General features: G+C 48.2%; 1 protein-coding gene across 2 annotated transcripts in view; it reads right to left on the bottom strand.

Annotated features, from left to right (window-relative positions):
• CLUH (clustered mitochondria homolog) overlaps positions 1-26,693 on the bottom strand; it is a 55,642-nt gene that overhangs the window by 8,577 nt on the left and 20,372 nt on the right. For both annotated transcript variants that reach the window (XM_026656451.2, XM_026656450.1), the window contains exons 2-20: positions 25,397-25,587; positions 22,995-23,166; positions 21,690-21,833; positions 19,917-20,044; positions 19,032-19,186; positions 17,429-17,554; positions 15,620-15,767; positions 14,558-14,650; positions 13,275-13,969; positions 11,740-11,957; positions 10,705-10,809; positions 9,380-9,480; positions 7,090-7,242; positions 6,337-6,399; positions 5,392-5,636; positions 4,431-4,515; positions 3,146-3,299; positions 1,884-2,023; positions 824-904 (exon numbers count right to left, since the gene is read on the bottom strand). In XM_026656451.2, coding sequence (XP_026512236.1) covers positions 824-904; positions 1,884-2,023; positions 3,146-3,299; positions 4,431-4,515; positions 5,392-5,636; positions 6,337-6,399; positions 7,090-7,242; positions 9,380-9,480; positions 10,705-10,809; positions 11,740-11,957; positions 13,275-13,969; positions 14,558-14,650; positions 15,620-15,767; positions 17,429-17,554; positions 19,032-19,186; positions 19,917-20,044; positions 21,690-21,833; positions 22,995-23,166; positions 25,397-25,587 — 3,197 coding nt within the window. The remainder of the gene's footprint in view (positions 1-823; positions 905-1,883; positions 2,024-3,145; positions 3,300-4,430; positions 4,516-5,391; positions 5,637-6,336; positions 6,400-7,089; positions 7,243-9,379; positions 9,481-10,704; positions 10,810-11,739; positions 11,958-13,274; positions 13,970-14,557; positions 14,651-15,619; positions 15,768-17,428; positions 17,555-19,031; positions 19,187-19,916; positions 20,045-21,689; positions 21,834-22,994; positions 23,167-25,396; positions 25,588-26,693) is intronic.

Here is a 26,693-nt window from a genome sequence, read left to right as displayed (position 1 = left end):
TTTAAGGTCAGGCTTGACAAAGCCCTGGCTGGGATGATTTAGTTGGGAATTGGTCCTGCTTTGAGCAGGGGGTTGGACTAGATGACCTCCTGAGGTCCCTTCCAACCCTGATATTCTAAGATTCTATGTCAGTAGTTTCAGAAGGTATTTCAAAGTTGACCAGCATGTATAATATCCCAACCGTTACACAGAATTTTACAAAAAATTGGGATGGGGGGGCCCCTATATATAAAATAAATATCTGGCAAACCAGAGCAAAAGTGTCTCACACACAGCAAGACAAATATAAATCAGAAAAAACAAGACTTTTGTATTATCTTATGGTTGAGCTATTGATTTACATCATCGTAAGCCTTGGTGACATTTCAGTGTGAGCAACTGCAGGATTGGATTTTCGGAGAGAAGCTTTGAATACAGCCTTCTACAGAACGACAGGGCCACACTGACAGCGTGAGGTTAGTGGGGGAGAATCCATTTCAATCTCTCTCTTCCCGTGATTGCTATAAGTGGGTTTTTTTTTCCGTGCATATAAAGTATTATACTAAGGGCCTGCTTTTCAGGACTTCACTTTTAACTCTTAGGATTCAGTGCCGCCCTGAATGAACAGAGACTCACTTTTCCACACACCTTGTTCCTAGCAATAAGGCACCTAAAGAAAAGAAATGCCCCCAAGAAAGCGCGCAGCATGGGAAGAACAGGTTTACCAAGAGACTGCTTTACAAAGTTAAGGAGGCTGCAGCTGTTTTGCAAATGTGGGCATAAATGTAAGTCGCACAGACATCAGGTGCGAACGCTCCAGGCACTGTTCTCTCTTTATACTCACGTATTCTTGGATTGTGTTGGGATGCTCAATGCCCAGGACCCTCTCGCTCATTAGCACCGCTTTCTGTTGATTACTTAAGGCCTATGAAAGAATGACAAACAGGAGGATGTAGCAAATTCTGAGGCTTACATCTCAAGAGATACTTGGGTGGGAACAGGAGAGGGGAAGGTGTCTTGGTTTCCAGCCTCTCTCTCAAGAAACGAAGGATGCTCAGCAACAGTTTCCATTCACTTTTGGACTTCAGCAAGAGAAATGCCTTCCAGCAACTCACTGAGAAGTCTGGGTGAGTTGTGCCAGGGCACAGCTAGGTTTGCCTCTTGGTAACTCTTCTGCCTTGGCAAGGGGGAGACCCAGATTTCATTTCCATTGGGAGTCAAAGGATATCCTATTCTCTGTTCCTGGGGTGCACTCTGATAGCCCAAACCTGAAGGGCTGTTAATCCCAACACTCCTCAGCCCAAATGAGCCAGCAAGCAGGTCATTGCTGGGGAGGAGGACACATGTTCTGGGTACTAGATAAGAGAGCCTTCAATAGGAGACAAGGAGAAACCAATGACCGCCAATGAGGACTACGGGTAAGGTAACAGAATCCAAGTGGGCTTCTCATTAGGATGCCCACCTGTACAGTGGTGAAAGCTACACAGAGTGCTGGCCACATGGCCCTTTGGCTAGCTAGCTAAGATAGCCATAAAGGGAGAAAGGGGAAACCCACTGACGCAAATGATTTTGTTTCCTTAAATAAAATTTAATGCTTCGGTAACTGCTTTTCCAAGAGAGGCTAATGAACCCGTAAATCACTCTTATGCAGTAGGGAAACAGGTGTTCTACCCATTCCAGAGACAGGAATAAGTGGCCAGAGACAAGACTGGAATGAGAACCCAGGAGACCTGGCCCCAGGCCTGTTCTCACATCCACTTCTCAGCTCAACTATCCTGCTCATTCTGCAGTTATCACGGAGTCGTTAATCTGAAGGCACAAAGGGCAGACGGGAGGGGGAGAAAACAGTTACCGCTGACCAACCAGGACATTTCTTAGGGAAGCGGCAGAGGGGTTGAGTGTACCTCTGAGTAGTCTCCCATGATATAGTTGAGGCGAGCCAGCAGCCGAAGGCAGGCACAGATTTCCACGTGCATAGCACCGTACACATTGTTAAACAAGTTTAAGGCTTCATTGATGAGCTCACAGCCCTCCTTCAAGAAACCTACAAAAACCCATAGGAAATGTTAGAATATAAGAATGGCCAAACTGGGTCAGACCAAAGGTCCATCCAGCCCAGTATCCTGTCTACCGACAGTGACCAATGCCAGGTGCCCCAGAGGGAGTGAACCTAACAGGTAATGATCAAGTGATCTCTCTCCTGCCATCCATCACCACCCTCTGACAAACAGAGGCTACGGACACCATTCCTTACCCATTCTGGCTAATAGCCATTAATGGACTTAACCTCCATGAATTTATCCAGTTCTCTTTTAAACCCTGTTATAGGCCTAGCCTTCACAACCTCCTCAGGCAAGGAGTTCCACAGGTTGACTGTGCGCCGTGTGAAGAAGAACTTCCTTTTATTTGTTTTAAACCTGCTGCCCATTACTTTCATTTGGTGGCCCCTAGTTCTTATATTGTGGGAACAAGTAAATAACTTTTCCTTATTCACTTTCTCCACACCACTATAACATAATATAAAATCATGATTCTTATTAAGTGTTAACCTGGGACCTCAATTTCCTTTCCCTGTAACTATAGAGCAGAGAGAAGGCTGGGGAACTTCCTTTGCTGAATCTCTGGGCTACTGTATTACCCATAAGCAATGAGAAATCATAACTCCTAATGCCACAGGAAGAACAAGCATCGTCCATAAAGAGGGAGGTCTAGACGGCTCAGGGAAGTAGTAATGGGACACACAGTTCTCTACCACTAGGACACCAGCTCATGTTACGATTCTGCCTTTTCCTTGTTTTTGGTGAAGTCTAAAATTTCTCTCTCTCAGAGAGAAGTTAATTCACCCATCTAATCCCGATCTGGGTCCTGTGAACCTATGCTGGATTTCAGAGATCCGTCAGCGGTTTAATAGTTTGTGTGCGGTGAGGTGGAGATCGCAGTCCCCTTCCTAGAGGTCATGAAACCCTTGTTGGTAGTTTCCACTGCGGGACTGCTTTATGACTGGGTGTGGAGACTGTATTTTCCTCTCATCTCTAGAGGGTGTCCCCCTAGAACAGAGTTAAGGGGCAATGATTGACACAGGGCAGCCTACCATGCTGTGCAGTGCCTGCACTGTGGCTAGACAAGGTCAGGGCACAAAGCAGCGTTCATAAGAGGCGGCACATACCTTGCTGGACCTTTGCTTGCCCACTCTGGAAGAAGTGGAAAGCATCCGAAGCTTTGGGGTTTACGTGCTTCACGACCGGGAAGATGTTGAGAATATCCTCCTCTGTGAAGGTGGGTTTGTGCCGGTTATCAAAGTTATACTCTTTCAACAGGATCTGAAGGAACCAAAAAAACAAAGCCAACATCTTTCAGCTACTTTCCTCCCTCTCAAAGCCCTTCATGGACATCTGGGGCAAATGTAACCCTCAGTGGCGCTTGAGTGACCCCACTGAAGTCCAAAAGGGGCTACCTGGATGTAATTGAGGACAGAATCAGGCCTCCCAGGACGCTGTGCTACCAGTTGCGCAGCAGGCAAATGTCCCCATTTCCCAGACGGGCAACACTGAGGCCCAGAGATGTGAAGGAGTTTGCCCACGGTCACACAGCACGTTGGTGGCAGAGCTAGGAATAGAATCCAGCCGCTCTCAGCCCTAACAACAAAATCACACTCCTTTCCATACTGCAGAATCTAGAGGGGAGTCAAATTCCTCCAGTTCCAAACAAGACAGGCCAGCAGCTTTAGTTGCCAGGTCACAGACAAACAGACAGACGGGAGAATCAGGGGAAGCGTTAATGCACACACTGCTAGCTGCCCTTTGGATTTTGTTTTTACATTGGTTTATGTATGAAGATGTGGGGACAGTGTCTTGAAAGAGGGCCATGGTGGAGGTCTGTCATGGAAGGCCGACTCATTGTATGCCTATATTAAACCCCTGCAGCAAACCGATCCCTGTTTCATTGTAGGAGCATGCTGAGCTCTGGGTTGTGCCAGCACTTGCATTATGAACCCTGATGCGCAGAGATTTATAGCCTACGATAAGGTGCCATCTGAGCTGAATCTTGGCACAAAAATCTACAAACGGGAGCCATTTGTTTTCAGTAAAGAAGACAGCATCGTCCTGCTTTGTAAGGCAGAAGTTGAGCCTATTCCCCCTAACAGCAGTGGTTTCACTTTGTATTGTGCAGGGCCATTTGGCCAGCACCAGAGACAGGACTAGACAAAGGACTTAGACTGGAGCAGACCAATCGTGTTATATAAAGCATGTTTACCCTTAATGCAACTACACAAAATCCCTTTGCGGGGCTAGAACTGGCATTTCAGCACTAAATCTGTGGGAGGAATGAAGGGCCAGGGGTGGGAATCATCTTTTGAAAGACCTTGTGGTCTGAATCAACATATGCCCCCTCTTAGTGAATTTCCCCATTGGAGAAAGTGATGAAGGAAAGCCGGAGGACTTGGCTCTCACCTGGATTCCAGTTTTGAGGGAGATCTCACGTAGGAGGGTGATTTTCTGGAGGTTACACACCTCCGCTGCTTGGTCAACATTCTCACTGCAAAAAAGCGAGGCGAGAGCTTGGGGTAAGTTTATACTCAAGAGTATCCACCTAGGGCGTGCCTGAAGCCCTCCTCCCGGTATAGTTAGGCGCTAATCAACAAAGAAAGTGCAACTAAACTACGTCAGCAAGCAAGGAGCTTTCCTGCCCCAGAATGCTGGGTGTACACCAATGCTCGTTTACTTCAGTCCTACATGCATCTTTTCCCTTCCCCCACCTTACGCGTTAGCGATAGGGCTGCTTGATTCAACCTTTTCCTTATTTGTACTAAAATCTTAAGTTTCTCTGATGCCAGAGAGATAACCATGAATTCAACCATCTAATTATGACTTAAATCTTGGGTGCGGAGGGTTTTGTTTTGGAAAAAAAAAAAGCTTTTATTCATTCGTAATAGCCGTTAAGTGTTTTACTCCTCTTACATCACCGGCAACCTCTTCACTTCAGAGTCTGGCTGAGATCTGTCCTTGTTTTAGGAACATCCACAGATTTCACGTCCGCCTGACTCATGGCCATGAAATCTCTACTCCCCTCTCTGCCTCTGCTCGTCTCGGGCTGGATTCTTGTCCCCACTTCTATCCTTCACACTATCGCCTCTGCAGCCTGTGCCGTCTGAATCAACCTTCTGAGATATCTCTGCCGCATGAATTTGATCTCATTTAAAATTTCACCTGTAATCCTAATTCAACCCTCCCCTGCCCCACCACCACATCTGCCTCGGTTTCTCTCCATCTGCTACTTAACCCTTTTTAAAGTCGGATTCCAATGCTTAAGGGATTTTATAAACAATACCGGCACCCTTCGCAATAAAGCTACTGATGAGAAAGAGAAATCGGGCAAAAGGAAGGGAAAGTGACGATAAATCATTCTATTTACCATTCAAGATGAAAATCAAAGTAGTTCTTTGCCTCAGAACAGATATTCTTCCAAAGCTCCTGAGGGGTCATGCTGGCCCAGGCAGTGTTATCAGCATTTCCAAGGTTCCTGTTTTTCCTTTTCTTATTCTTCTTCTTAGAGACCAGCTCATCAGCAGGGAGATGGGCAACTGGATTCAGGAAGGAGCTTAGGAAGCAATTGAGGAAGTGACTGATGGCTGCCGATAAGCCAGACAACTCCACGCCCTGTAGCAAAATACTGTAAGTCAGTTGCGGAACCTTTTCTGCATTACACATGCATCAATCTGACCCAACTCGAATGGAAATCCAGTCCCATCTGTACAGCAAATATCATCGTGGTGCCCGACAGAGACAGAGGGAAGGTCTGCCAGGACAGCGTGTCTCAAAGCAACAGAACAAACATGCGTGAAGTGCCACATAAAAAGTCATGCGCAGTTTCTATAAAACTCCAAAAGGGGCGGGGCTGGGGGGAATGAACAATTACTGGGGATCTGGAGATTATAATATGGAATTCTTGTAACAGATTTCGTTGCTTCTGGAACAACGCATTGCTCCATGTCCTAGAGTTCATGTAATAAACAAGCATCTTTGGAGGTCAAAAGCACTACTGTTTGCTTAAGCAGAGTAAGTGTTTTACAGGCAAGACAAGCTGTGATTTCACTCTTAAAAGCCTTCAGTGTAATCAGTGAAATTCTGGGGAAGAAAAGCATGAATGATAATCCTCTGGGAGTGCTTCCTTCAAGTGGGAACTTGTTTTCTCTTGGATTCAGGTCTCTACCTATATTAGGCCTAATGAGATTTTACTTCCAGTTGCTAGGCAACATCCATGAACTAGCTAATGAGAAAACAGATTTAAACAGCTTCTATTTCTGAAAAACCATTAACGAGAACCTCACATGGCAAGAGTTTAGACAGCCGCTCGTACCTGAAGGTATGTCTTGAAGATGTGTTTGGCTGATCGAGTGATCAATTCGCTGATTCCAATTTTCTACCCAAAAAGAATAAAGAGCAGGGACTAAGAAAATTAGTCAATAGAGGGAAAACACAAACACACCACACACACACTTTGCTTTTAGATGTATTTTGATCCATATTGACAAAGGGCCCAATTCTGCAATCGTTACTACTGTGGAGTTGTACCCTACTCTGCAAATTACAGTGTAAATTCTTGGAGGCAGGGAACGCTTTGTTCAGGAAGGGAGGGTAGCATGCAGGGCAGGCCCCAATCCCTGGTGGGGGCTTCTAGGAACTATTCCATTCCAATGGGACATTCCTGGAGCAATGTACTCACTACTCAATGTGAGCCAGGGTGGCAGAATCAGGCCCCAGCGTAACCTCCTGACCAATCACAAGTAACATCCTTTCCACTCAATCCAGGGCCCCTGTGGGTCACTGCATAGCCCAAAAAACGCAGGCTGTCTCGGACCGATCGGCAATGCCTTTTACCCCAAAGTGCTTTACGGACCCTCAAGGCACCTATCCTCCCTAACCAGAATTAAAACAGAAATATGGGATTAAAACCTTCAACCCCTGCAATCAAAGGCTTTTTTGCCTGGTTTCAAAGCCTGGTTGTTTATTTTTACATGGAGAACGCAATTAGCCGAGTTGGAATGTGGCCAGGCCCCCACTATCCCAGCGGCAGCCAAAGTGACAATCGGAAACGGAACCCGCCGCTTACGTAGACGTGATCCAGCTGTGGGCGGGCGGGGGTCTTGGCGATGAAGTCGACGACTTTGCCTAGGTAGCGCATGTTGATGCCCCTCTGGTGCATGGCCTCTGCTAACGTAGCGCCGTCCATCGGGAGCACGGTGTGGTCAAGGCAGTCTTTCACCTGCAGAGCACGTGGAGCTTAGGGAAAAGGAGCCACCGGCCAGAAATGGGGCACTTTGAGCCAGGTGTTCAAACGTGCCCAGCACCCGCTAGCTCTCGTGGTCCTCAGTGGGCGCTGCGCCCCTCTGAAAAGCTGGTCCTTTCTCAGACTGGGCTCTATGTTTCAGATCTTTTTGGGGCGGGGGGTGTAGCGCATAGGGCCCCGATTCTTGACTGGGGCTCCTAGGAACGTTTGCCCCAAACAGGATTCTCAGGAGCTCCACACATCTGATAAGCATCCTCCCTTCCTCTGCCTGAAATCCAGGCACAGACCACGCTTGCCCCTGGCTGGAGAAGCACAGCTGTATCAGGGAATGCTGTGCAAATCCACCTGGTCTGGAGCCGTTTACCCAACCTCCTGCAAGTGTGAACCTACCAACTAAGGAACAGGGAGAAACAAGAGAGAGTTCTTTCCTTCAGTAGCCAGGAGGGGAGACCACCACATTTCCCACGCGCTCTACAAATCACAAGGGACTGGACAAAAAACAAATGGAGGTAGGGTTGGGCTGGGGAGAGGGGCTGGGGGGGGAAAGATACCGGTTTCTAGTGCTGGCAAATGGAAGTCGTGAAGTACAATGAACAATGCAAATGTAAATGCATCCCCTTGAGTTCTAAATACATTTATGCAAGTTACCTTCACATATTGAGAATGGGTGGGAGGTGGGTACACAGCAGCTCTATACATGTCTGTCACCTAGTTTGCCTGCCCCCGCGCGCATGCGCATGCGCACACACACACACACACACACACAGTTGTGTAGTATTTCTGATCCCTAGTTATGCTGCTCATTGTAGACTAAGTATTCAACAAAGAAAAAAAAAATTGAGCTTGTGCCCTTTTTTATTATTGTACTCTGGTATAAGGGGGAAGGGTTGATTTTGGTCAGGGTTTTTTAAGATTAGAGTTTTGGGTGTTGAGAGTTATGACGAATACTGAATCAGTGAAATGGTGACAGCGGAAGCGTGTGAAAGCCGAGCAACTGATACAGGAAGATTTTCATTCATTGTTTATTTCTCTCTTAGTCAACTCCAGTGACTAAAGAGCACTTTGGAGAGAACAGAGCTTTGTAGGTTCACCAGCTCTACCCTTCAATTAGAGCACATGATTGCACACTGCACACAAGCATCTGCCCCCCAAAATGCCTTCAGGAAAACAGGAAACAGCAGACTTGTCATGTCAGATATTTCTTAGATTAAAAATCAGAAAGCGCTCTTAAAAAATAACCCCCTCCACAGGCCTTTCAGTTCTAGCAAAAAGAAAAAGGGCACAAATCCCGTTTGTTGTTGTGGGGTTGTTTTTTTAAGCCACCATCAATACATGCAGGGTCAGTGTGAGGGTGAGCAGGCAGAGCACATTTCCACTGTTGCATTTTGAGATTACAGTGTATTTTGTAGTGCTTCTTAGCATTGCATTTACATTGCTTTCTCTCTACCAGAGTTCATATTCAGAAATTCCTGTCTGCAGACATGACGTGGTCAGTGTTTAATCCACGCCAGGGAAGCAATCCCCTGCACTGGCTGGAATAGTGATTGGGGTGATCCAATAGGTCTGTTTCATTTGCAATTTCCATGATACTATAACTGAAGAAAGATTATTTTACAGCTTCAGAAAATGGTAGTAGGGTGAAGTTTATGACGGGAGGAATTTAAGCTACACATAAGGAACATATTTGACAGCAAGGGCAACTGACGGACTTCCAAAGGGAATCTACTCACCAGCAGATTCAAAACTGGGGTAGATTACACAGTAATATATCCAGGATGCCAAGGGTCAGACTGAGGGACTTGGGGGCTTTTGTCAGCCATATGGCATTTATTGGCTCCATCTCTTACTAAAGATTTATAAATACCGTTGATCGAGTTCTTTGTTCTGTGGCACATTTTTCCTTCTAAACTAGGGGCTGTGAAAGAGAAAACCCCTCTTCTCTTTGCACCACCAGAGAGGTTTACATTGTTCTTTGTACTTCACAACTTCCATTTGCCAGCACTAGAATCCAAACATTGTTTAAGATGAGAAATAACTGCACAGCTGCGTTGACTGGCCAGATCTGAGGCAAGATTTGATGGAGGAGATCAGCGCAAACCCCCCAGTGCCTTACCAAGCCTGGGATTTGGCATGACAGTAAGAAAGCAGCGGCATCCTTTAATAACTGCTTCTGATCCTGCATTTCCTCTTTGCTGGACTCAGGGAAACGAACACCTAGGAGGGAAATTGAAGAGCTGAGAAACGGAAGGACAGAAAAAAAACCTTAATTCTTAAAATATACATACAAGAGCAGGTGGCAATAAACAGAAGTGCTTTGCCCTTTCCTGTTATAAAGATGCTCTTTAAGACCTATCAGTTCTGCAGAGCAATGCCAGCTGGAATAACCATGATCCAGGCTGCGTTTGTTACAGGCTGCTTTGCTCCGTTCTGTACCCGCTCATTCTTGTCTTTGTCTGGCACATTCCGAAGAGCCATGCACACTTACAGGGCTAAAATGAAGAGTTGGTGAAATGAGAGAGGGTATGTTTTGTCAGAAGGATCAACAAATTCTGCAAGCACTAGAAGCTCCTTAAGCCCTTCCATTAGATGGACTCAGGTTAAAATAACCTCCTTTAAGCTGCCATCCCATACAGAGTCAGCAGCAGCCCTGTCTTCACCATCAGCATTAAAAAGGTGCTTGTGGATGTCAGCTGAACACGGCTTCTACCGCATTTATATCCAGGCCAAGATATAGAGTCAAATCCTGCTGCTTTCGACCGCGCATGCGCAGCTCCTGTATCAGGCCATGGGGTTAGGACACTCACCCCCAAAGAGATAATACAGCACCGAGGAAGCATTTCCAGCATCTAATTTAGTCACCAACAGACATACCCGAGGATCCTGACTCGTATGGACGAGCTGTGATCAGCTTACAGCAGGTCAGGCGGGTTTGGTTTGTGATCTGCTAGAGCAGAGGCTCTCAAACTTCACTGCACCGCGACCCCCTTCTGACAACAAAAATTGCTACGCGACCCCAGGAGCCTGCCTGAGCAGGTCATTAAAATGGGGTCGTGACCCACTTTGGGGTCCTGACTCACAGTTTGAGAACTGCTCCTTCCCGCACTGGGGAGAATCAAACAGCCACCATGTGACAGCCATAGCAATTGTTAACGTGGACAATATCAGGATCGTATTTAATGTGTTTCTCTGCCTCCACGGATGTGGTCTAGCAGCTCGGATGATGGAGAGCCAGCTCCATGTGCCAGGCCAGCATTCTTCAGACCACCACCAAGTGTCTGTGGACTACTGGGGGGAGGCAGCCTACATGTAGTAGCTCGAAGCATTACAAACAATTACATTGCATCTTTCTGCCCCAGGCCCTGTGCCTATTAGCAAGAGCAGAAAGGGAGTCCACACTCTACTCCAAACAGTTTCAAGGCCATCCCTCTGAGCCCCTACCTGGTGAGAAGATATCTGGGTTAAACCGAATGTCAAAGGACGTGTCGCTGATGGAGCCCACGGCTTTGCAGGCATTTTGAATCACCTCTTTGCTTTTGGGATCCACTGGGTAAGGAAGGAGACAAAGAGACTTGGTAAAGAGTTAGAAAAAAGTAATGCAGATTCTAAAGACAGCCCACAGCGGACATTAAAGTAAGAGGCAAGTTTTATTATGGAGGAGTGATGTTGCTACATTGCTCTGCAAAAGGCCATTGTAAAGCATTTGGCAGCGTAATATTGTTTGGGGTACAAATACAGACCACAAAACCCAGACAAGGGCATAGAATTCAGTACTGAGAGTGCATCTCTCCACTGGGGGGGGAAAAAAAAAAAAAAAAAAAAATATATACACACACACACATATACTGGGACTTTCAGTTGGGGGCACAATTCCTATTAATTTTGGATGGGATTCAGGTGCCTCTCCCCCAAAGCCCCTTTGAAAATACCCGCCAGTCATGGCAAAGAGATTCCTAACGAGACAACAGTGTTTTCAGCATGCAGTGTTGGGAGCCTACTTATGCTGAACTCTCCGTTCGATCTTGTAGTTAGTGGTGACACTCTGAGTACCTTTCCCAGACCTGAAGAAAAGCTCTGTCTAGCTCGAAAGCCTGGCTTTCTCACCAACAGAAGTTGGTCCAACAAAAGATATTGGCTCCCCCACCTTGTCTCTCTTGTATTTTCAGTGGCAGGGAAAGCGCATGAGGCAGCCTGGTCTAGTGGACTGAAGAGGGCATAGACCAGAGATTCCCACATTCTGATTCAGGGTTGCTAATCCCTGCCCAGGCGTACCATGAGGGTTAATTTGCTAGTGCTTGAACAGTGCCAGGTAAATACTCGAGTGCTAGTACTGGGGAAGGCACGGCGTTCCGGTCTGAGCGATGGCACGCGTGCATTTATTGAGACCCACCAACTTGGAGCCGTTCTGATTCGGCACCCAATCCAAAAGCTACCAGGAAAAGCGTGGCCCTTTTTTGGTGCATGGGGAGTGGGTACCTGTTCCGTCATCAGATGCAATGGTCTCTGCCAGGTCTTTAACCTGATCTAATCCAGTCACGTTCTCCTCTATTTTACCATCATCGGATTCCGATTTCTCGCTTCCCCCCGTTCCATTCTCTGTGGAGACCCCATTTTCCAGCGAGCCCGAGTTCTCCAGCTTGTTGGCCTTCTGCTGCATCAGCTGCAGAGCAGCCAGCTTCATGAACAAGAGATATCTACAGGACAGGACAGGAGAGATCTAACAGAACGCAGCATTCAGCAAAATAATCCCGATGAGCCAGACCACCAGACTAGAGGAGAATCCAAACGGCTTGTTCTTTCTCGGATAGACATAAGATCACAGGGGCTAACGATGGACCATCTGAACCCTGCCTGGACATGTCCTAGTCCACATCTCAGACAGCCGAGCAGTACGACACTTGACCACAGACAGGACATTGGTCCACTGGTCAGGCGCAGTCACTACTGGTGTTCGGGCCGCTGCACTGTTCATTAGCCGTCATGCTGGGAAATTAACTCCCCGCAGTCGGTACGTTGCTTTCTGCCACTAGCCACAGGATACAGCCTAGGGGACCCTCTTTATCGCCAACTTCTGATCTCAGAAGGTCCAGGAGCACAGGGCTGCTATAAGAACAGCAGCAGCACTTACCTAAGACCTTAACAGATGGGGTTTTACCTACTTTATATGGGTCAATGAGTGGCAGGACCCTGCAATCAGGCCACCCCCCGTGCTGCTGGCCTGGCAGGGCTGACACCGAGCAGTTAAGGATGGGGCAGCACTCCAGGGAACACCTCGCTGCAGCCGGAAGTGGGGCTGGTGATTCAGCAGGTAGTGTTTCTCCTGGAGTCAGCACTGAAGCAGTGTCTCAGCCCAGCAAGAGGGCCAGGGCCGCACTGTTAGAGACGGCGAGGGAAATCTAGACCCTGACCATGTGCGGTAACTGAATATCCCACAGGTGGCCATGCAGAAGTAGGAGAGTTAACCTCAGCTCAGGTAGTTCCCAGCCTCTTGCAGTTGCCACAGGACATGGTGTTTTTGTTCAGTCTCTCACGTAAACACCATGCAGCATCATGCAGCTGCTACGGTCCGCCCTAGAGGGCAGTTGCCGTGATCCCTGTATGTACATAATCCTTCCTTGCCTCCACGGGGCTCAGGGAGTGTCTAAAGTGCTTGGAGATCCTTAGAAGTCTAGTGCTACAGGAGCGGTACGACTCTTATTACCCAGACCCTGAATGTGCAGGGCATCTTTGGGGAAAAGGAGAAAGAACTGGAGATTAAAACCAAGACATCCTTCCCTGGTTCTCCCATAAGCCTTTCAGAAGCCCCACTGTTTGAATCTCTCACTAAGAAAGTTTTCATAACAGCACCTGTAGGGGTGGGGGATGAGGGGAAAACTATTAGCTGCACGCAAATGGACGTTTTGCTAAGACGTAGCCGCCTGCAGCGTCTCTAGAACGATGCCGCATGCATTCCAGCCTGTGCTGATGTCACCCAGCAGGGATAGGTGGGGGAGAAACTCTGCTCAGCTCACCTGTGCTCTACAAAGGCGTCCACCAGCTCCTGCCTGAGACAGCAAAGCTTGTGCCTGTGCTGCTTGGGAAATCCCATTTTCTTACATTCTTCCGGCATCTCCTCCCCTTCGACGGGCAAAAAGTTCAGGTCGGGGGGGAAGGTGCGGAGCAGGTCGAGGATATAGTGGCGTCCATCGTTGCCAATGATGCCTTTGCACTCCACGGAGGAGCACAGCTCTACCTCCTCGTTCTTGTCATTCAGAACTTTGTGCTTCTGGATCTTGAGGGGCCGGCTGGTCTTCTCCAGCAGCTCCAGGTACTTGGGGTGAGAGACGACGGTCTTGCCGAAGTCTATCGACCCGTAGATGACGCTCTGCTCCTGCTCTCGTTCCAAGATCCCTGGAATGATGGACTGTGCCGTGACCCGGTAACCCCGGTAATCCACCACCACGGTCCCCAACGTGTACAGCCCCTCAACGTCCACCGCGTTATAGGTCCGCACCCCGTTGAGGTCGTTGGTGGGCGCCACGTAGGCGGCGACGTCCCCCCCGAAGTCCTTGTAGTGGTCGCGGACGTCGAAGCCCAGGCTGAAGAAAATGTTGTTCCAGATGAACATCTGCATCTTGGTCTCCTCGCTGGGATTGATGGCCATGACGTTGCCGTCGATGACGGCCATGGCTCCTCTGGTAGCGGCCGCCGTGAAGTCGCTGTGGACCTGTGCGTTGGGAGGGGAAGGGAAGCGTGAAGGCAGGCGAGAGCTGGGTAAAGAGAGCAGGCTGCCCACTGACAACGTATGCCCAGCACTTGCCCTCTATTCTGCCTCAAATCCCCTCAGCCGCCACCTCACGAGGGCCAACAGTCGGGATAGCGGTTTTCACCCTCACGAGTCTGGCTGATACGTAGATATTGAATACCTTATGGACTGGCCCCAGTTTCTTCAGCTTGGCCACTTGGGGTGCTACCGTGGGAAGGTACCTGACCGCTGGGAGCTAATCCCTGACCCGCCCCATTTGCTGAATGTCCCTCTTCCCCCCCCCGCCCTGTCAAAGCAAGGCTGCGTGGCACGAAACAGCAGCACCAGGCTGGGAGGAGACTCTGTCGTTGCTGGCAACACGAGCAGAGCAGGGAGATGAAGACACAGCTCCTGGCCTGCATCTTAGAAGCCTGAGGCAAAGCATCTGTGCTTATAAAGATTAAACCACAAAGCTCGAGCGAAGCTCTCAGTCAACCCAGGGTGGGTCTCTAATTGGACTGGGAATGGATTACCTACAATTTGTGTCTAATCCCCCCGCCCCAGGATTACCTTGAAAATGGCTCGTTCTCTCAGCAGCCTCTCTGGCAGATTCTTGCGGGGTAGCTCTCGTGTGGTTTGCAACTCCTCGTTCCAGTCTCGGGTCTGAAAGGGGCAAGTCTCAAGTGAAACAGGGCCGGGGGGGGGGGAGGTCGGTATTTGTAGTCTCTGAGCTAGTTTGCAGGAGTCTATCCCCCACTCCAGATCAGAAAGACCAATGAAGTCAGAGTTGCCTAGCATTTAAAAAGAAATTCCTCCTCAGCAGCAGCCCGCTCACAGCTAAAGTTCATTGAAACAGCAAGCTGTGATAGCTCTTGCATTGTCCCAGTTACCCAGTACAGCTTAGCTGGAATATCAACAAAGGGTTTGATGTGCTGCGATGCTGAATTAATTAGCCACCGTACTGAGATTTAATGACATTACAAATGGGCAGAGAACCAACATTTTGCAACCCCAAGGAACTTTCAACATTCTTAGGGCCAGAGCCATCAAGCTCCGCGGATCTAACCCCTAAGGGCTGTTTCAAGTGAAGCGCTCAGAGCTATTTTTTGAAGGAGAACTAGGCCAGTCATTTAGATCCTGATCCTGCAAGGAGTTCTGCCGAAGCTTAATTTTGTGCCCTCCCTGTAGTTTCGCTGACTTCAGTGGGATTATTCACAGTGAGTGAAGTTGAACACGGGCCTTTGCAGGATCAGGGCCTAAACCTTTATAAAAAAAACAACCCCCCCCCACACACATGCTGCAAAAGATACTTCTCCAGAGAGGTCCATGTGCAGAGCAATGTTATGATCTGAGCTGCAAAATAATTCTACCAGGTGGAAGGACAGGAGGCAAATTTAGTGGTGGGAGAAGGCAGCTAGATTGTCAGGATCCTGGCTCTGAGAGACACCTTGCACAGGACACTTGCTGCTTTGTGCCTCCACCTGCAAGATGAGGATATTAATTCTCCCCTGGCTTCCCATGGATGCCGGGAGGTTGTTATCCCTTGGGAAGCAATTTTCAGTTCTCTTTATGAAAGGCACTAAGAGCATCATCACCATCATCAACAGTAATACAGCATGCAGCTAGATATACCTGTCCAGGTATGTGCTCTTCATAGCCCAGCCTTGAAGTATAAGCATCTTCCGCCCTCACACAGTCCATGGCGTGCTCTGCCTGCGGTGCCGTCCAACTGTATACCTGGAAGGGGGTGGCTATCCTTTCAAAGGGATGCCTCTGAACCCTAGGCAGGAGTTCACAGCTATCAGATTATTTCCACTGAAGGGGACTTTAGATTTGGAGAACACAACAAGAATTCTCCTCCTCCCCAACAAAAGCTCATCAACAAGAACCAACATCAGCCCTATAAAGGGAACACAGCCAGCTCAACAAGTGTCATCTGATCTAGACCCACGCTCGGAACTGGCTTGAAGCTCAACAGCAACGTGGAGAATAAACTGGGCTTGGTACCTTTTATCCAGTCTTGTTCTTGGAACCAAGCTAGCTTTGTATGGAGAAAGCTCTCCCCACCCCAATCTTACAGCTGTGCTAATTCACTCTAGCTCTCTATGTTGGAGCTAGGATCATGCCTGTGCTAAGCCCTGGCCCACATGGATTGTTGTTATAAAAAATATAGCGTATCTGCCAGTGAAGCGAAAATGCAAGCTTCACCGAATGGCCTTTTGTGTAGCTTCTCTGCTCTCAGCAGGTGTCAGAATCCCATCTGTACTCATTTCTGGCTCAACAGGCAACAGACTAATCATTTTTTAAATGGCCACATAGTCACAGTGGTGGGTTTCAGGCCAGGGCTAATTTCTAGCTTTCGTATAGTGTCACTTTCATCTCCCTAATGAGACCAGATGCAGGATTTTTGAAAGCCATAGAACGTGCGTGTCAATTTATATCCTGCAGAGCCCAGGCAGTTCATTAAGTGGACTCTCCAAAGAATGACAGGTTTTGTTTGGGAGCAGAGTGAGTGAGTCCCTGTCGCAAGGACAAGGTTATAAAACAATTAGCGCATGTAATAATAAAAAATAAAAGTTACACAGAATTACAAGAAATTCACACGCATGTGTGTTTGCAGGTTTGTAATGAACAGGAGAGTAGTTATTTTAAACAAAATCACTGTGTGATACTTTTCCGCATATTATACTGGTCTTATTCTTATTTCATTATGCCCAGGCAAGAATGCCCACTGATAAGAGCTATCAAGGACTGTTACAGAGCTGCGTAATGCTTTACATTAACTCTTTGGTGCCTGGCTAGGCACACCAATCACAATAAAAGATATCTGCTCCGTAGATTCCTGAGGGCATTTGTTCCTCCAGTCCCTTCTTTACTGGAGGTTAAAGCCCCCCCCAAAAAAGGTGTCCCTTTCCCATGTATTCCCGGGAACCCAACCTTGTACACAGGCATAGACATTAGATTTCTGATCAGTGCAGTGACAATGCAGGCCCCGTGCCAATATGTTTACATGCTCTCAGGGAAGGTGGTCTAATGGTTCCGGGAAAAACTACCAAGGGGATTAGGTGTCAGGACTCCTGGGTTCCATGCACAGCTCTGTCACTGACTTGCTGAGTAACCCTGGGCAAATCACTTCAGCTCTGCACCTTAGCTTCCCCATCTGAAATGAGGATTTCACTACCTACCTCAGAGATACCATTTGTAATGATTTGTAAAAAGCTTGGGGATCCTTGCAACAAAAATGCAATGTTTCATCTAACTTCCAGTAAGCATCCCCCAGCTCTGACTGAAGAAGAGAGTGTTACAGTCAACACCTGGCTTTATGAGACAGACAGCACCATGCAATCCCCTGGACAGCAAGCCAAATATCTGAACCTCACACCAAGCCATTTGACCAATCAGAAAAGCCAAGGCAGCTCAACATGGAAACACTGCCGCTACCGTTTCTTCTGCAGAGCTGAGAAATTTCTTTTGAAGGTCGGGCTGATCTGGTTAAGAAGTTCCACCAGGGAATGACTGAGAAAACTCGGATTGGCAGGTTTAGGATTAAAGTTATATGCTGTCGACCTGCAAAGAGAAAGAAGCTCTTGTTATGGCAGAAATAAAAATACCACTCTTGTCAAGATAAGGCGGCAGCATTTTGGCAGCTTTTAATTTACACACCGTATGAAATGGCTCAAGATTATATATATATAAAAAAAAAAGATTTGCAAAATAGAGACCTTTGTGACATGTTCTCTACCAGTCACATAGGCTGTAATGGGCTCCTTCGAGGGTCATCTACTCCCTCCACTTAAACCACAATCAGCATCCTTGAGCCTGCATCCTGATAGATGGGGCAGCAAATGTGCCTAGAATCAGGCTAGCCACCACCAGAGTTATGTTTTCCCTTCCTAGCTTGAAAGGTGGATTTCACAGAGCGGGGCTTCTTCACTGTTTTGATCACATGGACCACCTCTTAATAGACCTCTCCCTTCTCAATCGGGAAGGCCCGCCTCCCACATCCACTCCTGGTCAAACAGCAGTTGCTTTTTTTAAAAAGCTCTTTCACAGAATATTCGGACAAGAAATGGAACGTTAGATTTGAGAAGGTGGAGTCACCAGGACCACACGAACCAGATCTCGCCACAGTTCACCAGCTATTGGTCTGCAGGCCACATTTTGGGAAACTCTTATAAGGAGTAGTTCATTCTGACTGTGGGCAACGACACCTGCATTCGAATGGCCTAAAATCAGACACTTTACCCACGGGAGTTAAGATATGCACATGCTTAAACCTTTACTTTCCTAGTCCCAACCCTGCAGATTTTGACAAGGGCTACAGACCACCCATAAAAGCTGATTTTCAATTATTTCTTCTGTGAGCTGGCTTTGCATTGGTCTCAGTGGCTCACTCTCCCTCTGAAGGAGAACAGGACACAGACACCCTCAACTTGTACGTTCTCTTCCTTAGTGAAGGGGGTTTGGTTCTAGTTTTGACTACTGTTTCCTCCATGAATTAGGACCTTACAATCTTCTAGCCCATCAGTTACATTTGCCAAGGAGATTAGCTAGCCTTGCAAAATTCTACTCACCTACAGCAAGCACAACACAATCCATTTATTTATTATTTGCATTAATGTAGTACCTAGAAGCTCTAGTCACAGACCTCATTATTGATCATCTACAGTCATGGTAAAGGGTGGGCAAGTAGACTATATGCCTGGGCTGGTCAACTGCCAGATTTTGCCAGGCTGGGGTAGACATATGCTTCAAGGCATAAGATCACCACAGGGGTCAGGAAGGAATTGCCTCCCATTTCAAACAGCGCTGCACAAGTCGCTTGGAGCGTAACGGAAAGTGTTACCTACTTCTAAAGCATCAGGCACTTATCTACTGCTGAGGAAGGATACCAGACTTGGCCAAATAGCTCGATCCAGAATGGCAACACCTAGGATCTTGCATAAAGGCAGGGTTATATTAGGCTCCTCGCTACCGAGACAAAGACACACTTCATTTTAAGCCAGTTAAGGCAAACAAGAGGACGAGAGTCATATTTACTCACTGATTCAGGTAAAATCCTCTGGTGGACGCAGTGATACTAACGTGTCGATCCTCCACAGTGATGATGTACAGATACATGAGGTCTCCGTGCATTTTCCGGTTGCCAGGTGGGGGGTTCCAGCCGCTCATGGTCAAGACTTTTAGGCACTGCAAAGGCTGTGAAGCACACAACACGAGCGCTTCCATTAGTCCAGATCCCCCGTTTCACAACACACTTCACATGGCTAGAATGCACACACTTTCATGTGCAAGCGCTCTCGCTCTCTCTCTCTCACACACACACACACACCCCCGGCTGCACCCTCATCCGTCCCAGGAACGCTGCTTGCCAAGTTAGTGGTCCTGAAAGTACGCGCCCACTAAGCACTTTGCAAGTCTTGCCCATGGGATATTTCACAGCTCACACCCAAGCATCAGAGCGTCGTTCTTTATCCATAGTTGAAGAGCAGATCCTCCATGGCTTTAGGCAGTATAAGGCATGGATTTCTTGACGCAATGGTTCTCAAAACAGCAGCTGCTAAAGCGGTGTTGGAATCCAAACGGGAAGGTATGGGAAGCACCAGTGTAATTAGACTAAAGCAATTTGAAGCCCCAGTATCCTAGAATTTGCAAGGGGTAGAAACACAAGATCTCCCCTCCTCCCCCGACCCTTTCAAGACGATGGGTCACTACTATAAAGTGATCCACCTATCCCGTGTAGTCTGTGTGCAAAATACTGGACCTTAAACTTTATGCCTGTGGCCTAGCAGTGCTAGCTATTCAGGCACAGGTCCAGGACTCAACAGAGCAAGTCCCAAAGGTCACTTCACTGTAACTTTCAATCCCTGAATGTGTCCCTTCAAGAGGGGCCCGGACGGCCATTTTCAAAGATGGAAGAGAACTCTACCTTCCAGTCTCTGTTCTGGGGCTGGAGGGCACAGAGGGGTCTCTCTTTGCCACCTGGCAGGATATGTTCAGGAGGGGTGCAGTCAATTTGTTCCATTTCAGTACCTTTCTTCTTCCGTTTCCCACTGTCTAAACAAACGGACAGACAGGAGATGAGTGCTGAACAGTGACTGCCTGGTCGCACGCAGTGCAGAATATTTCCATGTGGAATTTGATTGCTTGAATCCCCCTCCAGAATTAACCCCATCTGTTTGGCCTGTCGGAACTACACTTTAGCTACGACCACTGTGCAAACAACTGACAGCTGCTCCCTTCTCCCAGCCTGACATTAGCATTATAGCAGGAAATGTTTTTTATTAAGCATTGAGGCTGGAGTTCGCAAAGCGACCTAAAGGAGTTAGACGTTTATAACTTCCGCTGAAAGTCATCTTGAGCACTGTTGAAAGGATTTTGGTCCCTAACCCCCCTTTACACCCCTTTGAAAGGTTACCTCTGCCTTGTAAGCTAGTGTATCCAGAAATAACAATCTCCACCTTTCCGGTTCGCTTCTCAAGAGTGAAAACATCCCAGCGTGAATATAACTAGCCTTGGAAGGATTAGATTTTTAATCAGTAAACCTCCATTTCACCGTATGCACACTAACCAACGGAACAATGTTTCCGTCAATAATAATCAAAACGTACAGACAGGCAAAGTAAGAAAAACCCATTAGAATTTAAGGCCATTTACTTTGTGTATTTTGACATGTGATGGTGAAATTTGTGTTTGAACCCTTATAAAACTTTACCTTATTGAATCTCAGTGTCGACTGTCATTAAATAATTATTGTCTGACCACCCCGTAATTTCTTGTAACTGTCAACATTTAAGATCGATAAAATAATAAAAAAAAGCTTAAAAATAAAAGATCTTATCTGTCAAAATTATGGAGAGGGGGGAATCAAATTCTGCCATACCTAAATATAACTGCAGCTCAACGTCCCTGGGTTAAGACACTTCCCAACTCAATGAGAGCGGCTGGCTGCTCAACACTTCTGAAATTCAGGTTGCTTATCCAGATACAGACTTGGGATCCTAACATTGGGTATCAGGTTTTTAAAGTCTTGGCCACTATTTGAACGGAGAAACAGTCCCCCACCTAGAACTCTCCCCACTGCACACACCTTCACGTAAGAGCCTGGGAAAGTGTGTCCAACTATGCCTTGAGGGGTTAATAGGCCTTCATGTTACAGATGGGCAAACAGATCCAGCCCAGAGAGGAAAGGTAGTCCAGGGGTTAGGACACTAGCCTGGGCTCTGGGAGACCCAGGTTCAATTCCTGCTCCATCACAAACATCCTGTGTGAGGCTAGGCTAGTCCCTTAACCTCTCTGTGCTTCAGTTCCCATCTGCCCATGGGGAAAATAGCACTGCTCTATCTCACCGAGTCCTGTGAGGATAAACACATTAAAGTGCATGAGGCGCCCACATACTGCAGTCATTTAAGCCACACAAGCACCTAATATAGACAGAGTACACGTTAAGTGGCCTAAAGCCAGTGACAGAACCAGGAAGAGCAGTCAGGACTCCTGGCTCCACAGTGTCTAGCCACTTAACAATAAATCATTTATATCAGGAAAGGAGTGTTGAGAGTTTTACCCTAGGCCCCGCTGATATGGGGCATCCAGACATTAAACCAAGCGCTTTAACCGATTAAGCAGTCAGCGTGGTGGAACGGCTGCATTTTCCACCGCAGCGGAGGGGTTCGTCAAACCCGAGAAGCCTCCTGTCCCATACCTCCTAGGTCTCCTTCCGTGAAGATGCTCAGGAATGAGAGCGAATTGCAGTCCACGCCATTGAAAGCATCGGACGGGTCAAGGCTCTTCAGAAGGTCCCGAATGTGACGCACGTGTATCCTGGCTTCCCGTACCGTGTAGGGCTCTGATCATCAGAAGGGAGAGAGAGTCTCAGGGTCACAACAGTTTACTCCCGTCGTGGCTCTCGAAGGTCTCTACGCACACACAGGGAGCTCAGCCAGGGATTAATTTTGCCCACCTCATTTTATAGCCGTTCTTGTCCCTCACTAAGGACAAGCAAGTGAGGCACGAGCACAAACAGCCACTGGCAATTTTACATCACCAACCACTTGCGCGTTGCTGCAGCATGACAAGATACCTCTGCCTGTGTGAAGGCCTTGCACGCCACCTGACCTCATCTGTAAGCTTTCAGGGCTTTCTTGGGAAGCAAGTACAGCCCATGAGCCCAAACTCCAATAACCAGGTTCCTTAAAAGATGACCAGCATGGAGTTGGATTCCACTGTTCTGCTGGTGTGTTCTGCTCTACGCATAGGGGCAGCCAGGAAGTGGCATTTTCCCCTGGTATATTTGGCATGGGTGAAGCTCACTGGATACAGGAGTACCCCCCATTGTGCAATGGATGCCCTCCCAGGGCCTGATTTGGGGGGGGAGGGATAGCTCAGTGCTTTGAGCAATGGCCTGCTAAACCCAGGGTTGTGAGTTCAATCCTTGAGGGGGCCATTTGGGGATATAGTTGAGGATTGGTCCCGCTTTGAGCAGGGGGTTGGACTAGATGACCTCCTGAGGTCCCTTCCAACCTTGATAGTCTATGATTCTATATGATCAACTTCACCTTGCATGGATACTACCTGGGACCCAGTAGTTTGCTGGTTACCTAGCCATTCACCTGCAGGCTAATGGTGCAAAGACTCGTGGCAACAGGAAGTTATCCCCCGCCCGACGGATGCTCAGTGGCTTGCATGAGTTTGATCTCAGTCCCGTCCCCAACCATGGAAAGGGGTCACGTTGCAAGAACCACCTCCCCAACTGATTGTCTTGCAGCCTGGCACCAGAGGGGCCTAGGACTGACTGGGCCATGGGATTGGTTCTGACAAGTGAGGGCTAAGGCGAGGAGGTGGCAGCCGGGAGTGGTCGGTGGGGACGGAGAGGGCCCCTCCCCATCTCCAGAGGTGTCAATCAAGTACCTTGTCCTCACTGGCCCTAAGTCTGTAGAAAGACAATCCAGAGGCTTCATTGTCTATCACTCAGATGGTTTTCCCCGCCCCCCACGTTTATAGAACGTGCCTTCAACCACTTTCAGCACCGACCCCTCCTGCAGCCCTTCAATGGTTTTCAGCTCCGCAAAGTTATCCAGGACGTTCCCATCCAGCTGCAGAGAGAAGCAGGTTCGGTGGCAGGTGTCCTCTCTGTCCATCAGCACTTGGTGGATCTCCTGCACCATCTCTTGGGGAGAGACCTTAAAACAAACAAACCAAATGAGTTACACGCTCAGCTCCACCTCCTTCCGGTCCCTGGGATACATCGGGTACTGGGCATTTATGGCGAGAAAAGAGCGAGCAAGGGAAGATTACAATATTAAGCATTTGGGGCCAGATTTTTAAAGGATGCCAGTGGCAAAATGGATAATTAGGAACCGAGACTGCTATTTCCCCCATCTAATTTGCTTTGCACACACAATGGCGTGTTATGCGGGTACAGCCACGCTGCACTTGGGGGAGAAATTCAGCCTTCAAGCACGCAGTTTCAGCAACAGACAAAGCTGTCTTGACTTACATGACTGGCCTACCGAGGCTCCTCTCTCACCCTTCTGCCACGTTTCAAACATCATTTAGGCCATTCTCGAGCTATGCAGACCAAGGATGGTTTACATAAGCTGCTGTAAACAGCATAGCCTGCTATTATTAGCCTATTAAATCTAACAGCCAAAAGGAATTAAAGGAAAAAGGAGCCGTGTTCAGATTCATCTGGTTGCGCTGGGGAGATCATTTAACTGTATTTTCTGCCGGTCACAGGTAGTTACGGTTCCCCCTTCATTTAGAGACTCAGACGCCTGGGGGGGGGGGGGGGGAAGCTTCCCCTAGGCTGTTTTCAGTGCCAAAGTGTAACAGCAGCTGAGCCCATCAAAGCACATCCTTATCTGCGGGGACGTCACATGCTAGTATATTCATCCCAACTCTCGTGACCAAAAGGAGCTTCTGTAACAACTCTGCCACAAGCAGGAACTCATCTTAACTCTCGGCCACAGCACAGTTTTGCACACGGCTTAGCACCGTCCCCGAAGCATCTACCTGGAATCCTAAGGACCCAAAGAGACTATGGATTATCATCCCTCTCGGGGCGGGGAAGGCATCTCCTTTACAGAGACCACCCCCGCCACTAGGGACTGACCCACTTTCCACAGCCTCCTTGGCACTTTGCTGCAGAAAGGCTGAGGAACCAGCCCCATCTCATAGCAGTTCTCAAAGCCCCAGAGGAAGGCAGATGAGCAGATCACTCCCTTTCTCATCCAGCCAGGCAAGGCAGCTCTTCTCTGAGCAGCTAGAAGGGCCGGCTGTTCGACCCGACATGCTCAGCCTGACTTTGCCTCCCATGAGCTCACGTTGTCTCTCCAAGCTCAGGACCTTGGATCCAGAATGATTTTTAACCTTGGATCCTGCCGTGCGCAGCCAGAAACACAACGCCGCTGGACAAGAACGGAGGGGAGAGAACAAGCCTGCTGGTGGGTGAACGGAGAGGGGGAAGAACTCTCGCAGCTGCCCCATCATACAAAGCAAAGCCACTCCCCACACCGACAGGGTTGGAAGGTGTGGTAGTAGGAAGGCTAACAACTAGGTACTAGAGGGGAAAAGCCCACTCCTATAGGCGCTCTGAGACATGCGGTCACATCTCCCAAACTCCACTGGCTCCTCGTTTGTTTCAGGATCCAGTGCACCACGCCTTCCTTGTTGTCAACTGAGCCTCCACAGGTTTTCCCCAGTCGGCCTCCAAGACTACATCTCCCTTTGTTCGTCCAGCTTCCTTTCTTTCCCTTCGCATTGCCTCAACACCGCTGCCTCAAGAGCCTTCTCCTCTGCAGCTCTGTCTCATTGTCCTCAGGCAAGATTTGAAAAGGGAGAGGGAAAAAGAGCCAGCCAGGGAGGAAAGGTGTCTTTGTGACCATGAGATGCTGGCTAAGCGTCATTATTAAATTAAAACAGACTTCCTGCAAGTGCAGCTCTGCCAAAACACAGCCAGCCAGTCACCTGTTCTTTCCCCTTCACTCATTGGGAGAGATGGTTGGATGTGCATGCACCAACCTCAAAGACTTCTGGTTAGCTTTTGCCATGCAGTGTATGCCGGTATAGGGAGATCTCATGGAAACAGAGTTCTAATCCCAGCCCTGACCCTGCTTTCCCGCCTTCCCCCGACACCTGGGGCAAGTGATTTAACATCTCTCTTCTTCCTGCTCCCCTCACTTCTCGGGATAATGCCGGACCTACCTTCCTCACTCACACAGATGCGTTGAGAGGATTAATTAGTTAGCCGTTTGTAACAGTGCTTTGAAGATTAGCTTTGCAAGTGTCATGCTATATGCCGGCATAAATGATTAACAAGCAAGCCAGCAAGGGTCAGCCAATCTGGGCACAAGCACCTTATCCAGTCCGGGTCTTTCCCTCATAACCGCTTTGTTCTCAACCAGTGCTCACCTGCAGGGAAAAAGGTTCTATTCCTGGAGCGTAAATCTTGACGGTGAAGCCGGTGTCCTGTATGACGATAACTTCCTGGTCGTTCGCATCATCCCCTGGGTCAACCTCCTCGTGGCCGTTCTGCCTGCTCTCCTCCTTGAGGTGCTCGTAAGAGCCGTCCCCGTTCATTAAAGCCATGCCAGACGGGTGTTCTAGTCACAACGCGGGAGAGGGGAGAGAGAGATTTAGCAAGGGCCCAAACAACAAAGACAGTCGCCCCGGGTTGCTTAACATACCAGCCTACCATAAACTGGCAACCTCCATTTCAACAATCTGTGGTTTAAAAAAAGCCAAAGTCATTAGATTCCCCCCTCCCCCATACAATTGGTGTTTAATAGACATAGGTGTGCCAGACCTTACCGCTTGCATACGTAACACCCTTTCCCTTGCCCAAGGGGTATACATCTCCCAAAGCGAGCAGAATCAGCAGGGCAGAGGTGGGGGGGAAGGAGAGAAGAGAAACGGAGAATGGCTCAACCTAGAAAAATTCACTTCAATTTTAAGAACCTTCTTAATGAAAAGAGATGGGTGTGTGGTGCTTTGCAGCCTGAGGGCAGCTGTAACTGGTGCACCAACAAGTTACGTGGGTTCTTAAATACCTTCCCTTCCCTTGTTCTCCTGTTCAGCTAAAAAGACGGCAGTTGCATTGCTAACCTGCATGTCATGTGGGACCCAAGCTACTTCACAGAAACACAAACCGCTCCCACGCCCCTGTGTGCATCACGCAACTCTTTACATTTTAAAAATACTTTGCAGATGTCTTGCAGTACACGGGGAGAGACTTTGCTTGAAGAACACGTCAGCTGACACATGCAAAATGAAATGACTTGTTGTTTTGCAGTTCCTCCATGCCCACCCTGGTCCTACTGCCTGGACATAGCCAGATTTTTCTTACTCAATGACAATCTGCACATACAGAAGCCATTGGCAGTGTGATAAATGGCAGTGATCTGTTCAAAATCCATAACGCTGTGGAATCGTGTCCTAGAGAGTCATATGAAATCCCTACCTCAATTTAAATGACACTGGGCAGAACACTGGGGAATGTGCTGTAGGGAGATTACTACTGTACCGGTCATGAAGGAAGGGGCTGGCCTGGATGATCTAATAAAAGAGCTACACACAATTTTATTTAGTTAAAATATGCTGTTTCCTCAAAGCTGAAAACTTTTGCAAGTGGCACATCAGTCTCAGGGTATGTCTACACCCAGCCGCTAGTTCGGCGGCTGGGAATCGAAGTTCTGGGTTAGACTTATCG

This window comes from Terrapene carolina, unplaced genomic scaffold (assembly GCF_002925995.2).
Source record: "Terrapene carolina triunguis isolate 2854851 unplaced genomic scaffold, T_m_triunguis-2.0 Scaffold231, whole genome shotgun sequence".
NCBI classification, from domain to species: domain Eukaryota; kingdom Metazoa; phylum Chordata; order Testudines; family Emydidae; genus Terrapene; species Terrapene triunguis.
The sequence above is the reverse complement of the archived record's forward strand: the minus strand, read 5'-3'. Positions and strand labels throughout refer to the sequence as shown.